Raw genomic sequence first — 12686 nt, forward strand, 5'->3', positions numbered from 1 at the left:
CACACTGCATCCGTCTCTCTCCTACTGACCACACCGTATCAACACATGCTCCATTGTCTCGGTTTCCTGTCAGTAATCACATCTTCCTGTTGAATGCTTTCCTATCACATTTAAAAGGGGTGAGAGATGAGAGAACGAATGAAGATATCCTCATTGAGGACATGGACACGGTTTACATGGCATCGTGGGTAAATAAAACGTAACATTACTCAGTAGGATGATTGGAGTTAATACACATGAATGATCTGTTTGATCCACTTTCGGGAATAGCCCATGTAATGATGATACATCTCAGAAAGGAGTGTTCAATTTCCTGGTGATTTTCACTAGTTTGTTTAGAATGTTTATGATTGAGCAATTTGCCAAAACCAGCAAATGAATGCACACTTTAAAGCAATTTGCCAAAACCAGCAAATTAATGCACACTTTAAAGCGATTTGCCAAAACCAGCAAATTAATGCAATAGTATTATTGAAATATCAATATATAAATCCATGTTTCTATCCACTTGAAACCACTTTAGCTTCCAGAGGATTAATCTACACAGCTAAACATACGAAAATAAACATCACCATTCAAGACCAGAAAATGTTCTGAGCTCAAATTCATGACTGTATCCAAACCAGACTCACAGTTGGGGCCAAGTGGAGAAAAAACTAACGATTTTAAAAAGCACATGTCTATTTTAAAACATTCTCAAACCTTCAGATCAAAATGAAACAATAATAACAAGAGCTCTTTTCTCCGAGAAACATTTTCTTCAGTCAGGACATTGGTAGGGCTTTGCCCGAGGGCTCCGGTCTTGACTCAATCTCTATGAGAAAGCAGTGTGTTGCTGTGTGCTCCTGTCCCGTGTGTGTCGTTTCGGTGTTTCTTAATGGCTTTCTTTTCAGTGAAACCCTTCCCGCAGTCGGGGCACTGGTACGGTTTCTCTCCGGTGTGGGTTAGTATGTGCGTTTTCAGCGTGTTCGACTGAGAGAAACTCTTGTCACAGTAAGTGCAGTGGTGCGGTTTGTGACCCGAGTGTATTAGCCGGTGCCGTATTAAAGAGGCGACTTGAGAGAACTTCATGTCACAGACGGAGCATTGGAATGGTTTCTCTCCTGTGTGCACTGTCTGGTGACGTCTCATGTTAGTCTTATCAGCGAAGCACCTGCCACACAGAGAGCATTGGTAAGGTTTCTCTCCTGTGTGCTTTCTCTCGTGGATTACCAATCTATGCTTCGAATTGAATTCCTGGCCGCAAGTAAGACAGAGGTATGAATTGTTTTCTCTTACTTGCTCATTTGTTTTCTGATGCTTGGTTCTCTGATGAATCGACAAGGCCTGAAGCACCCTAAAACTCTTCCCGCAATCTGAGCAAAGGTGCTGTTTCTCCTCATGGGTCACCACATGTTTCTTCAGCGCTCCAGACTCCACGAAGCCTTTCCCACAGACAGAACAGACGTGCGGCTTCGCTACTTGCTCTCTGTGCTGCGTTTTCTGATGTCTTCTCAAGGCGGAGAGGAAGGTAAATCGCTTACCGCAGATGGCACAGAGGTGAGGTTTCTCTCCAGTGTGGATCCGCAGGTGGGTCTCTAACCCTGCCTTAGAAGCCAGCCTCTTTCCACAGTGAGGGCATGGCTCAGAGACCTGTGTCTTTCCTACCTTTTCTCCTTTATGTCTTCTAACATGTGTTCTAAGGTTCGAAGAGTCATTAAATCGCTTCCCACAGAGAGGACACACAAAGGGTTTTTCACCGGAGTGCATACGAAGGTGCCTTTGATAACTATTTGAATGAGAGAAGCGCTTGTGGCATTGGGAGCAGCAGAACGGTTTTTCACCAGTATGCGTCCTCCGGTGGCTTGTCAGCCTTTCCTTTGTTGGGAAATGGCGCTTACATTCAGGGCATTGGAATTGGTTTCCATCTAGACGATGTGATTTGGAATGATTTGTCAAGCTAAGGAAGGACGTGAAAGTTTTTCCACAATTGGAGCAGAGGTGAGGTTTCTCTCCTGAATGGATGGATTGGTGTTTTTTTAAGTATCCAGAATCTCTGAAGCCTTTCCCACAAACAGAGCACACGTGGGGCTTCGCACTGTCTCCTGCGTGGAGTACCTGATGTCTTCTCAGAGACGAACGAAAACAGAAACTCTTCCCACAGTCGGAGCAGAGGTGGGGTTTCTCTCCAGTGTGGGTTCTTTGGTGGGACCTCAAGGCTCCTGGTTGATTAAAGACTTTCCCACACACTGAACATTCGTGCTCTGAATGACTAAGTTTCTGATGTTTAGTGAAGGAGGGAAGGAAAGCAAAGCTCTTCCCGCAGTCGGGGCAGACATGAGGTTTCTCTCCAGTGTGGGTCTTCAGGTGAATCGTTAGTCTTGTTTTGGTTGACAACTTCTTACCACAGTGAGCACATGGATGAAGGACTTGTTTTTTTATGGCCCCATCATGTTCTGAGGAACCAACATTGTTTTCGGAAGGTTCCTCTTCAAAATGTTCTCCTGAGTGAGTTCTAAAGATGTGTTTCTTTAAGTTGCTTGGATCATTTAAATTCTTCTCACGAGGACAAACGTACGGTTTCTCTCCAGTGTGAGTTAGCAGATGTCTCCTAAGACTGGAATGTGTACTGAATGTCTTTCTGCATTCAGAGCATGTGGTTTCAGAAACATGACATTTCTCTCCAGTATGAGTTTTCAGATGCCTGGTAAGGCTGGAAAATGTACTGAATACGTTTCCACATTCAGCGCATATATTTTCCTGTTTCTCTCCAGTGTGAGTTAGCAGATGTCGCTCCAGAATGTCTTTTGTGGCAAAACTCTTCCCACACTGAGGACAGGAGTGGGTTTTCTTGGAGGTTTTCTGCCCTGGTGTTTTCCTGCAGTCCATCAGCTGCACAGACACCCTCTTCAGACCCCAAATTAAGGCGGTACCGGGAGAGGCACGACACAGGGTCTTCAGGAGAGTGGAGGGGGGCGGGAGAGACGTGTCCTGTAAATCACAAAAATAGAGACGGAGTTAATCAGGGTGGGAAATGCTCCTCTACCTGTCAATTAATTTGGAAGTCTTTAAATTCCCCTCATCCCCGATGACGTAAGGTCAAGAGGAGGAACCTCAGATATTCTCCTCCAATGTCTTTTATAGAAGGAAGTTGAGGAATCAATGAAGGACTGTTGAGAAACACTGACTGGGATAATAAATACTCCCTTTCTGACTGGGACAATAAATACTCCCTTTCTGACTGGGATAATAAATACTCCCAGTACATAATAAATACTCCCTTTCTGACTGGGATAATAAATACTCCCTTTCTGACTGGAATAATAAATACTCCCCTTCTGACTGGGATAATAAATACTCCCTTTCTGACTGGGACAATAAATACTCCCTTTCTGACTGGGATAATAAATACTCCCAGTACATAATAAATACTCCCTTTCTGACTGGGATAATAAATACTCCCTTTCTGACTGGAATAATAAATACTCCCCTTCTGACTGGGATAATAAATACTCCCTTTCCGACTGGGATAATAAATACTCCCTTTCCGACTGGGATAATAAATACTCCCTTTCCGACTGGGACAATAAATACTCCCTTTCTGACTGGGACAATAAATACTCCCTTTCCGACTGGGACAATAAATACTCCCTTTCCGACTGGGATAATAAATAAATACTCCCTTTCCGACTGGGATAATAAATAAATACTCCCTTTCCGACTGGGACAATAAATACTCCCTTTCCGACTGGGACAATAAATACTCCCTTTCCGACTGGGACAATAAATACTCCCTTTCCGACTGGGATAATAAATACTCCCTTTCCTACTGGGATAATAAATACTCACGCCTCTCACTCTTTGCTCTAGTGTGTGCCTTTCTGGAGAAAACTCCGCCTCCAGTCTGTTGCTAGGTAACCAATCCTTGTCCTTCACGTCGCAGTCTGCAGCGTCGTTGGATTGTCTGGGACTCATGGACTCCGCCTCCAACCCGTTGCTAGGTAACCCAGCCCCTCCCTCTCCGCTCCACTCTTCATCACAGTCTACAGCATCCTCAGCCTGGAGGGGACTCGAGGGTGCACTGCTAGCATCCTCAGCCTGGAGGGGACTTGAGGGTGCACTGCTAGCATCCTCAGCCTGGAGGGGACTCGAGGGTGCACTGCTAGCATCCTCAGCCTGAAGGGGACTCGAGGGTGCACTGCTAGCATCCTCAGCCTGGAGGGGACTCGAGGGTGCACTGCTAGCATCCTCCAGTATCCTTCGGATGTCCTCTTTCAGTTGGACTAACCAAGATATTCCCTGCTCCTCTGATTTCATTGAATCCGTATTGTCCCACATTTCCTCCATGATTTTACGCCGCAACGAGCGATGATCCATTGCTTTAAGTTCAGATCCATCATGTCCATGATGTTCACACAAGTAACGTAAATTGTCCTCAGTCAAATTCCATAAACTCTTTTCGATTTCATCCATCAACACTCCCTCCTCTCGATTCATTTTGTCCCCGCAGAGTTTGAATGTTTCTTGGTAAAAGGAGCAATAGCAACTGGTTATTGAATGGAGCTGCAACAAGTGTGAGGTGTCTCTCTCCTGTGTCAAATCAAATGTTATTTTTTCACATACGCCAAATACAACATGTGTAAACCTTACAGTGAAATGCTTACTTACAAGCCCTTGCCACTCATTATTCTTAAAACTGCATTGTTGGTTAAGTAAAAAATAGAGAACTCATATGTGGAGTTGTCATAACACCAGATCTTCTTCCTGTCACCAGAGCAGTGGAATCTCCTTGTGAGGTCCCTTGTGAGGTCCCCTGTGGAATCTCCTTGTGAGGTCCCCTGTGGAATCTCCTTGTGAGGTCCCCTGTGGAATCTCCTTGTGAGGTCCCCTGTGGAATCTCCTTGTGAGGTCCCCTGTGGAATCTCCTTGTGAGGTCCCCAGTGGAATCTCCTTGTGAGGTCCCCAGTGGAATCTCCTTGTGAGGTCCCCTGTGGAATCTCCTTGTGAGGTCCCCTGTGGAATCTCCTTGTGAGGTCCCCTGTGGAATCTCCTTGTGAGGTCACCTGTGGAATCTCCTTGTGAGGTTACCTGTGGAAACAGGAGAACATGGTGAGAGAACAGAAACAACAGTTTTGACCATCTATGTAGATGTGTAGCGGCATTCAGTTTTGCGGAATCTGTCAAATCAAAACATTTTCTACATTGACAATCTAATCTTACATTTTTTTACTTAAAGCACCGATCAGCAGTTAAAACAATAACAAAGCGTCATCCCCGCCCCTGTTTTGATAAAAAGCGGAGGGATGGGGCAGGAGAAATCTAACCACTCTCAAATTCATTGACAGAGCTATAGATGCAAGGACTGACCATCCATGAAATCTAAATTACAGTTTTAACTATATTTTGAGACTATACAGTGTTTGTTTACATTTATTTTGTTTACAAACAATCACCTGACCTCAACCCAATTGAGATGGTTTGGGATGAGTTGGACCGCAGAGTGAAGGAAAAGCAGCCAACAAGTGCTCAGCATATGTGGCAACTTCTTTAAGACTGTTGGAAAAGCATTCCTCATGAAGCTGGTTGAGAGAATGTTAAGTGGCTACTTTAAAGAATCTCAAATATAAAATATATTCTGATTTGTTTAACACTATGGTTACTTCATGATTCCATGTGTGTTACTTCATAGTTTTGATGTCTTCACTATTATTCTACAATGTATAAAATAGTAAAATAAAGAAAAACCCTTGAATGAGTAGGTGTTCTAAACCCTTGAATGAGTAGGTGTTCTAAACCCTTGAATGAGTAGGTGTTCTAAACCCTTGAATGAGTAGGTGTTCTAAACCCTTGAATGAGTAGGTGTTCTAAACCCTTGAATGAGTAGGTGTTCTAAACCCTTGAATGAGTAGGTGTTCTAAACCCTTGAATGAGTAGGTGTTCTAAACCCTGGAATGAGTAGGTGTTCTAAACCCTTGAATGAGTAGGTGTTCTAAACCCTTGAATGAGTAGGTGTTCTAAACCCTTGAATGAGTAGGTGTTCTAAACCCTGGAATGAGTAGGTGTTCTAAAACCCTTGAATGAGTAGGTGTTCTAAACCCTTGAATGAGTAGGTGTTCTAAACCCTTGAATGAGTAGGTGTTCTAAACCCTTGAATGAGTAGGTGTTCTAAACCCTTGAATGAGTAGGTGTTCTAAACCCTTGAATGAGTAGGTGTTCTAAACCCTTGAATGAGTAGGTGTTCTAAACCCTTGAATGAGTAGGTGTTCTAAACCCTTGAATGAGTAGGTGTTCTAAACCCTTGAATGAGTAGGTGTTCTAAACCCTTGAATGAGTAGGTGTTCTAAACCCTTGAATGAGTAGGTGTTCTAAACCCTTGAATGAGTAGGTGTTCTAAACCCTTGAATGAGTAGGTGTTCTAAACCCTTGAATGAGTAGGTGTTCTAAACCCTTGAATGAGTAGGTGTTCTAAACCCTTGAATGAGTAGGTGTTCTAAACCCTTGAATGAGTAGGTGTTCTAAACCCTTGAATGAGTAGGTGTTCTAAACCCTTGAATGAGTAGGTGTTCTAAACCCTTGAATGAGTAGGTGTTCTAAACCCTTGAATGAGTAGGTGTTCTAAACCCTTGAATGAGTAGGTGTTCTAACCCTTGAATGAGTAGGTGTTCTAACCCTTGAATGAGTAGGTGTTCTAAACCCTTGAATGAGTAGGTGTTCTAAACCCTTGAATGAGTAGGTGTTCTAAACCCTTGAATGAGTAGGTGTTCTAAACCCTTGAATGAGTAGGTGTTCTAAACCCTTGAATGAGTAGGTGTTCTAAACCCTTGAAGGAGTAGGTGTTCTAAACCCTTGAATGAGTAGGTGTTCTAAACCCTTGAATGAGTAGGTGTTCTAAACCCTGGAATGAGTAGGTGTTCTAAACCCTTGAATGAGTAGGTGTTCTAAACCCTTGAATGAGTAGGTGTTCTAAACCCTTGAATGAGTAGGTGTTCTAAACCCTGGAATGAGTAGGTGTTCTAAAACCCTTGAATGAGTAGGTGTTCTAAACCCTTGAATGAGTAGGTGTTCTAAACCCTTGAATGAGTAGGTGTTCTAAACCCTTGAATGAGTAGGTGTTCTAAAACCCTTGAATGAGTAGGTGTTCTAAACCCTTGAATGAGTAGGTGTTCTAAACCCTTGAATGAGTAGGTGTTCTAAACCCTTGAATGAGTAGGTGTTCTAAACCCTTGAATGAGTAGGTGTTCTAAACCCTTGAATGAGTAGGTGTTCTAAACCCTTGAAGGAGTAGGTGTTCTAAACCCTTGAAGGAGTAGGTGTTCTAAACCCTTGAATGAGTAGGTGTTCTAAACCCTTGAATGAGTAGGTGTTCTAAACCCTGGAATGAGTAGGTGTTCTAAACCCTTGAATGAGTAGGTGTTCTAAACCCTTGAATGAGTAGGTGTTCTAAACCCTTGAATGAGTAGGTGTTCTAAACCCTTGAATGAGTAGGTGTTCTAAACCCTTGAATGAGTAGGTGTTCTAAACCCTTGAATGAGTAGGTGTTCTAAACCCTTGAATGAGTAGGTGTTCTAAACCCTTGAATGAGTAGGTGTTCTAAACCCTTGAATGAGTAGGTGTTCTAAACCCTTGAATGAGTAGGTGTTCTAAACCCTTGAATGAGTAGGTGTTCTAAACCCTTGAATGAGTAGGTGTTCTAAACCCTGGAATGAGTAGGTGTTCTAAACCCTTGAATGAGTAGGTGTTCTAAACCCTTGAATGAGTAGGTGTTCTAAACCCTTGAATGAGTAGGTGTTCTAAACCCTTGAATGAGTAGGTGTTCTAAACCCTTGAATGAGTAGGTGTCCAAACTGTTGACTGGTACTGTATGTCGTGAATCGCCCATCAGTTTAAAGGAAAGTAGTGGGCGTGTAGAAAGGAAAGTAAGTGGGCGTGTAGAAAGGGGTGGGCGTGTCGAAAGGGGTGGGCGTGTCGAAAGGAAAGTAGTGGGCGTGTCGAAAGGAAAGTAAGTGGGCATGTCGAAAGGAAAGTAAGTGGGCGTGTAGAAAGGGGTGGGTGTGTGGAAAGGAAAGTAAGTGGGCGTGTAGAAAGGGGTGGGCGTGTCGAAAGGAAAGTAGTGGGCGTGTAGAAAGGAAAGTAAGTGGGCGTGTAGAAAGGGGTGGGCGTGTCGAAAGGAAAGTAGTGGGCTTGTCGAAAGGGGTGGGCGTGTCGAAAGGAAAGTAGTGGGCGTGTCGAAAGGAAAGTAAGTGGGCATGTCGAAAGGAAAGTAAGTGGGCGTGTAGAAAGGGGTGGGTGTGTGGAAAGGAAAGTAAGTGGGCGTGTAGAAAGGGGTGGGCGTGTCGAAAGGAAAGTAGTGGGCGTGTCGAAAGGAAAGTAAGTGGGCGTGTCGAAAGGAAAGTAAGTGGGCGTGTAGAAAGGGGTGGGTGTGTGGAAAGGAAAGTAAGTGGGCGTGTAGAAAGAGGTGGGTGTGTTGAAAGGAAAGTAAGTGGGCGTGTAGAAAGGGGTGGGCGTGTAGAAAGGGGTGGGCGTGTGGAAAGGGGCGGGCGTGTGGAAAGGGTTGGGCGTGTAGAAAGGGGTGGGCGTGTAGAAAGGGGTGGGTGTGTCGAAAGGAAAGTAAGTGGGCGTGTAGAAAGGGGTGGGTGTGTCGAAAGGAAAGTAAGTGGGCGTGTAGAAAGGGGTGGGTGTGTTGTAAGTGGCCGTGTAGAAAGGGGTGGGCGTGTGAAAAGGGGTGGGTGTGTAGAAAGGGGTGGGTGTGTAGAAAGGGGTGTGTGTGTAGAAAGGGGTGGGCGTGTAGAAAGGGGTGGGTGTGTAGAAAGGGGTGGGTGTGTAGAAAGGGGTGGGTGTGTAGAAAGGGGTGGGTGTGTAGAAAGGGGTGGGTGTGTAGAAAGGGGTGGGTGTGTAGAAAGGGGTGGGCATGTAGAAAGGGGTGGGTGGAAATCGCTCCCCTTTTTCCCCCTTCCGTTTCTTAAAACGCAGCGACCGTACATTGAGATACCGCGAGAGTTTGGACTTCTGTTCTGAAGCCAGAGGATGAGGCAGTCGTATTTCATTGTTAGTTTTACACAAATAATTACACATTTTCAGTTATAAAACTGACGATTGTTTATTTTTGATTGTACTGTTGCTTCATGAGTTGTATGCGTGCGCTTACTGTGACTGTCACCCTGCTATTGGCTACTTCCCAGGTCGTTGCTGGAAATTAGTGCTCCTCAAGAGGGCGCGAAGGGCACTGTGTCCCGGTGTTGCTGTGATACCCAGTAGGAAGCACTTCAAGTCGGCAGACAGACCGATACAACACTGGTCGCTGGCTTATCGATTCGCTGTGCAGCCCAATCAGCCACACAAAAACGTTCTTGAGTGGCAACAAATCCGCCCAATTAGCTGATTCGCTTTCCAGACGCCCACTCCTTCCGACACACCCACTCCTTCCGACACACCCACTCCTTCCGACACACCCACTCTCCCATACTCCAGTCGCCATATTGGGCTGCAGCGACCCATATACTTGTTTTTATTTGGAAGGATCCAACAGCTACAACAAGCTATCCTGTGGCGAGGACAGCCGAGTTCGGGCCTCGTCAAGGGGATGAAAAGGGATGATTCTGGCCCAGTGGGAGTGAGATTTGTGGAGAAAAATGGATCCATATGTGCTGTCAGGTTTGGTGGAGAAGAGGTGCTGAGAGTAACTAGGATAAGTGATGATTTACTGTGTTTCTTCAGTCCAGGGGGAGCGGGCGCTACAGATCACGCCATTAGGGACATGTGATGTGCTTTGCTCTATGGAGCAGGGTATCTTTGAAAGGAGTGATTCATGGGCTGGCATTAAGTGTTGAGGAGGATCAGTTGAAGTTGCCCAGTGTTTATAACCGCCGCCGTTTGGTGCGACGCAGACCTGGTGGAGAGCGTGGAGAAAACAGAGAGTGTTGAGTGGTAGTGTTCTGTTCTGTTCTCTCAGACCTGGTGGAGAGTGTGGGGCAAACAGAGAGTGTTGAGTGGTAGTGTTCTGTTCTCTCAGACCTGGTGGAGAGCGTGGAGAAAACAGAGTGTTGAGTGGTAGTGTTCTGTTCTCTCAGACCTGGTGGAGAGGGTGGGGCAAACAGAGAGTGTTGAGTGGTAGTGTTCTGTTCTCTCAGACCTGGTGGAGAGCGTGGAGAAACAGAGAGTGTTGAGTGGTAGTGTTCTGTTCTCTCAGACCTGGTGGAGAGCGTGGAGAAAACAGAGTGTTGAGTGGTAGTGTTCTGTTCTCTCAGACCTGGTGGAGAGCGTGGAGAAAACAGAGAGTGTTGAGTGGTAGTGTTCTGTTCTCTCAGACCTGGTGGAGAGCGTGGAGAAAACAGAGAGTGTTGAGTGGTAGTGTTCTGTTCTCTCAGACCTGGTGGAGAGCGTGGAGAAACAGAGAGTGTTGAGTGGTAGTGTTCTGTTCTCTCAGACCATTGGTCTGGAGTAGAGTTAGGAGAGGGTTAAATAGTGGATTGGGGTGGTGTTTTTCTTTATAGATGGCTAATAGTTGGCAGGGCAATTTTCCTTTTCCCTCATTTTGAATTACCATATCAATTAACGTACGTAGGCAGAATGGCCTCACACACCAGTACAGTAGGTGGCGCTGTGCGCCCCTAAAAGTTGGATGCGATTCGCCAACCAAATCCTAAAGAAGAAGCAGCTAACGTTAGCTAACATGGCTAATACAGACAGAAAATACAACGGTAACTCGTTGATGATTTCATATAGCTACAATCGATATGCCTGTAACTACGAGTCAGAAAACAATCATTTTATTCGAATATCGATTCAGTTTGACTACAGCTTAAACATTGTTTACAAGAGCAATTAGCTAGCTAGCTACTAAGCTAAAAAAAAAAATCAACAGCTAGTCTGAAGAGAAGCTATCCAGCTAAATTAGCGGTTATGTAAACCTAACAACTTGCTAATTACATATTTTTGGACGACCCCCTTCTGGCCGTTAGTAGATACCTTAATGATTTACTCACCGGTTGGATTGTAAACATAATCCTTTCTTAGTTTTCAGTCGTCTCCTAGCTACCTGTTCAAACGCAAGCGGCCTGTTCACGTTCCAGATGAGAACAAAACAAAGGGGCGGGGCGAGCAGGAAGGACCTGAGAGCAGGATGCGGAGGGCAGAGAGAGTCTCGAGAACAGTAATACAACTACGCTCATTGTGGGGACATAGATACACTATATTGCGTCATAGCTAAATTCGAAGAACAATTACTCAGTACACGAACAAATGAGTACATGTATTATCCCACGTGCCTATGTCAAATCAAATGTATGTATATAGCCCTTCTTACGTCAGATGATTTCTCAAAGTGCTGTACAGAAACCCAGCCTAAAATCCCAAACAGCAAGCAATTCTACACAGCACAGAGAGAAAGAGTGTTCAGTGAGTTTACTGGTGATTTTCACTAGTTTTACTGTTTATGATTGAGTAATTTACCAAATGGGGCGATGAAAGCAAACGTGAAAGTAGTTTTATGAAATGATCTATACATTAATACATTGGGTGTATTTACTCGGGATTTGTCCAAACGAAACTAGTTTTCATTGCATAACATTTTATGTTGCAAAACTGTTTACTATGACCTGCAACTAATGAATACATCCCATTTTCTATCCACTTCAAACCGCTTTAGTTTCCGCGGGATTAAGTCAGCGTTTCCCAAACTCGGTTGCCACGTTTTGGTTTTTGCCCGAACACGACACAGCGGATTCAAATGGTCAAATCTTGATGATTAGTTGATGATTGGAATCAGCTGTGAAGTGTGGGGGGGGGGGGGGGGGGGGGGGGTTGGTTGGGAAACACTGGATTAATCAAGATAGATACAAGACCGAAAAATGAGCTCAACTTCATGACTCAGCATCCAAACCAGTCTCACCACTGGGGCCAAGCAGGAACAAACATGACTTATTATTTGGAAAAACACGTTTAATTTTTAAACATAAAAAAAACCCATATCAAAATGAAACATTAGATGAACAACTGTGTGAGACATGTCAACATCTGTAACTTCCCCCTCCAGTCAACGGATGGAACGGAGAATCACCTTTATTCGCCAAACACATTTGCATGTACAGACATTTGACTCGGTGATATGTTGCTGACACAATAAACAGAATATAGGCTACAGACAGACAACAAACAGAATATACGGACAAGATATACACAATTCACATACAGTATGTACACTATGAACAGTGTAAGCTAAAAACTACACTATGAACAGTAAGATAAAAACTACAGAGTACACTATGAACACTATAATCTACATTATGAATTGTGCATGTATTGATGTAGAATTAAAAGATGACTCCTGGAAGTCAAGGGGAAAGGGGGGATACCTAGACAGTTGTACAACTAAATACCTTCAACTGAAATGCATTTAACAACTCCTCTGAATCAGAGAGGTGCTGGGAAGGCTGCTTTAAATCGACGTCTTCGGCGCCCGGGGAACATAACGTGGGTCTGTTAAAAATATCATTCATTAGTTCTTAAGCAATGACACATTACAAGAAGCGGATAGAGAGACACTCATTCAGAAGAATTGGAGCCTATACCTTTAAATAAATATATAAAACACATGTGGCTAGTTGCTTCTTCAGACTTCTTCTAAACTGCCATGTAATTAATGTAATGTAATCTAATGTAATGCTATGTAATTAATGTAATGTAATCTAATGTAATGCCATGTAATTAAT

General features: G+C 44.2%; 1 protein-coding gene across 1 annotated transcript; it reads right to left on the bottom strand.

Annotated features, from left to right (window-relative positions):
* Positions 1-255: 255 nt before the first annotated feature.
* LOC116372988 (zinc finger protein 665-like) lies at positions 256-11130 on the bottom strand. Its single transcript, XM_031821555.1, has 3 exons — positions 10962-11130; positions 3829-5067; positions 256-2970 (listed from the first exon to the last, which is right to left on the bottom strand). The coding sequence occupies exons 2-3, from the start codon at positions 4474-4476 to the stop codon at positions 808-810; spliced, it is 2811 nt and encodes a 936-aa protein (XP_031677415.1). The 5' UTR covers positions 4477-5067; positions 10962-11130; the 3' UTR covers positions 256-807.
* Between the last annotated feature and the right edge of the window lie 1556 nt (positions 11131-12686).

The sequence above is a fragment of the Oncorhynchus kisutch genome, unplaced genomic scaffold, assembly GCF_002021735.2.
Source record: "Oncorhynchus kisutch isolate 150728-3 unplaced genomic scaffold, Okis_V2 scaffold3992, whole genome shotgun sequence".
Classification (NCBI taxonomy): Eukaryota; Metazoa; Chordata; class Actinopteri; order Salmoniformes; family Salmonidae; genus Oncorhynchus; species Oncorhynchus kisutch.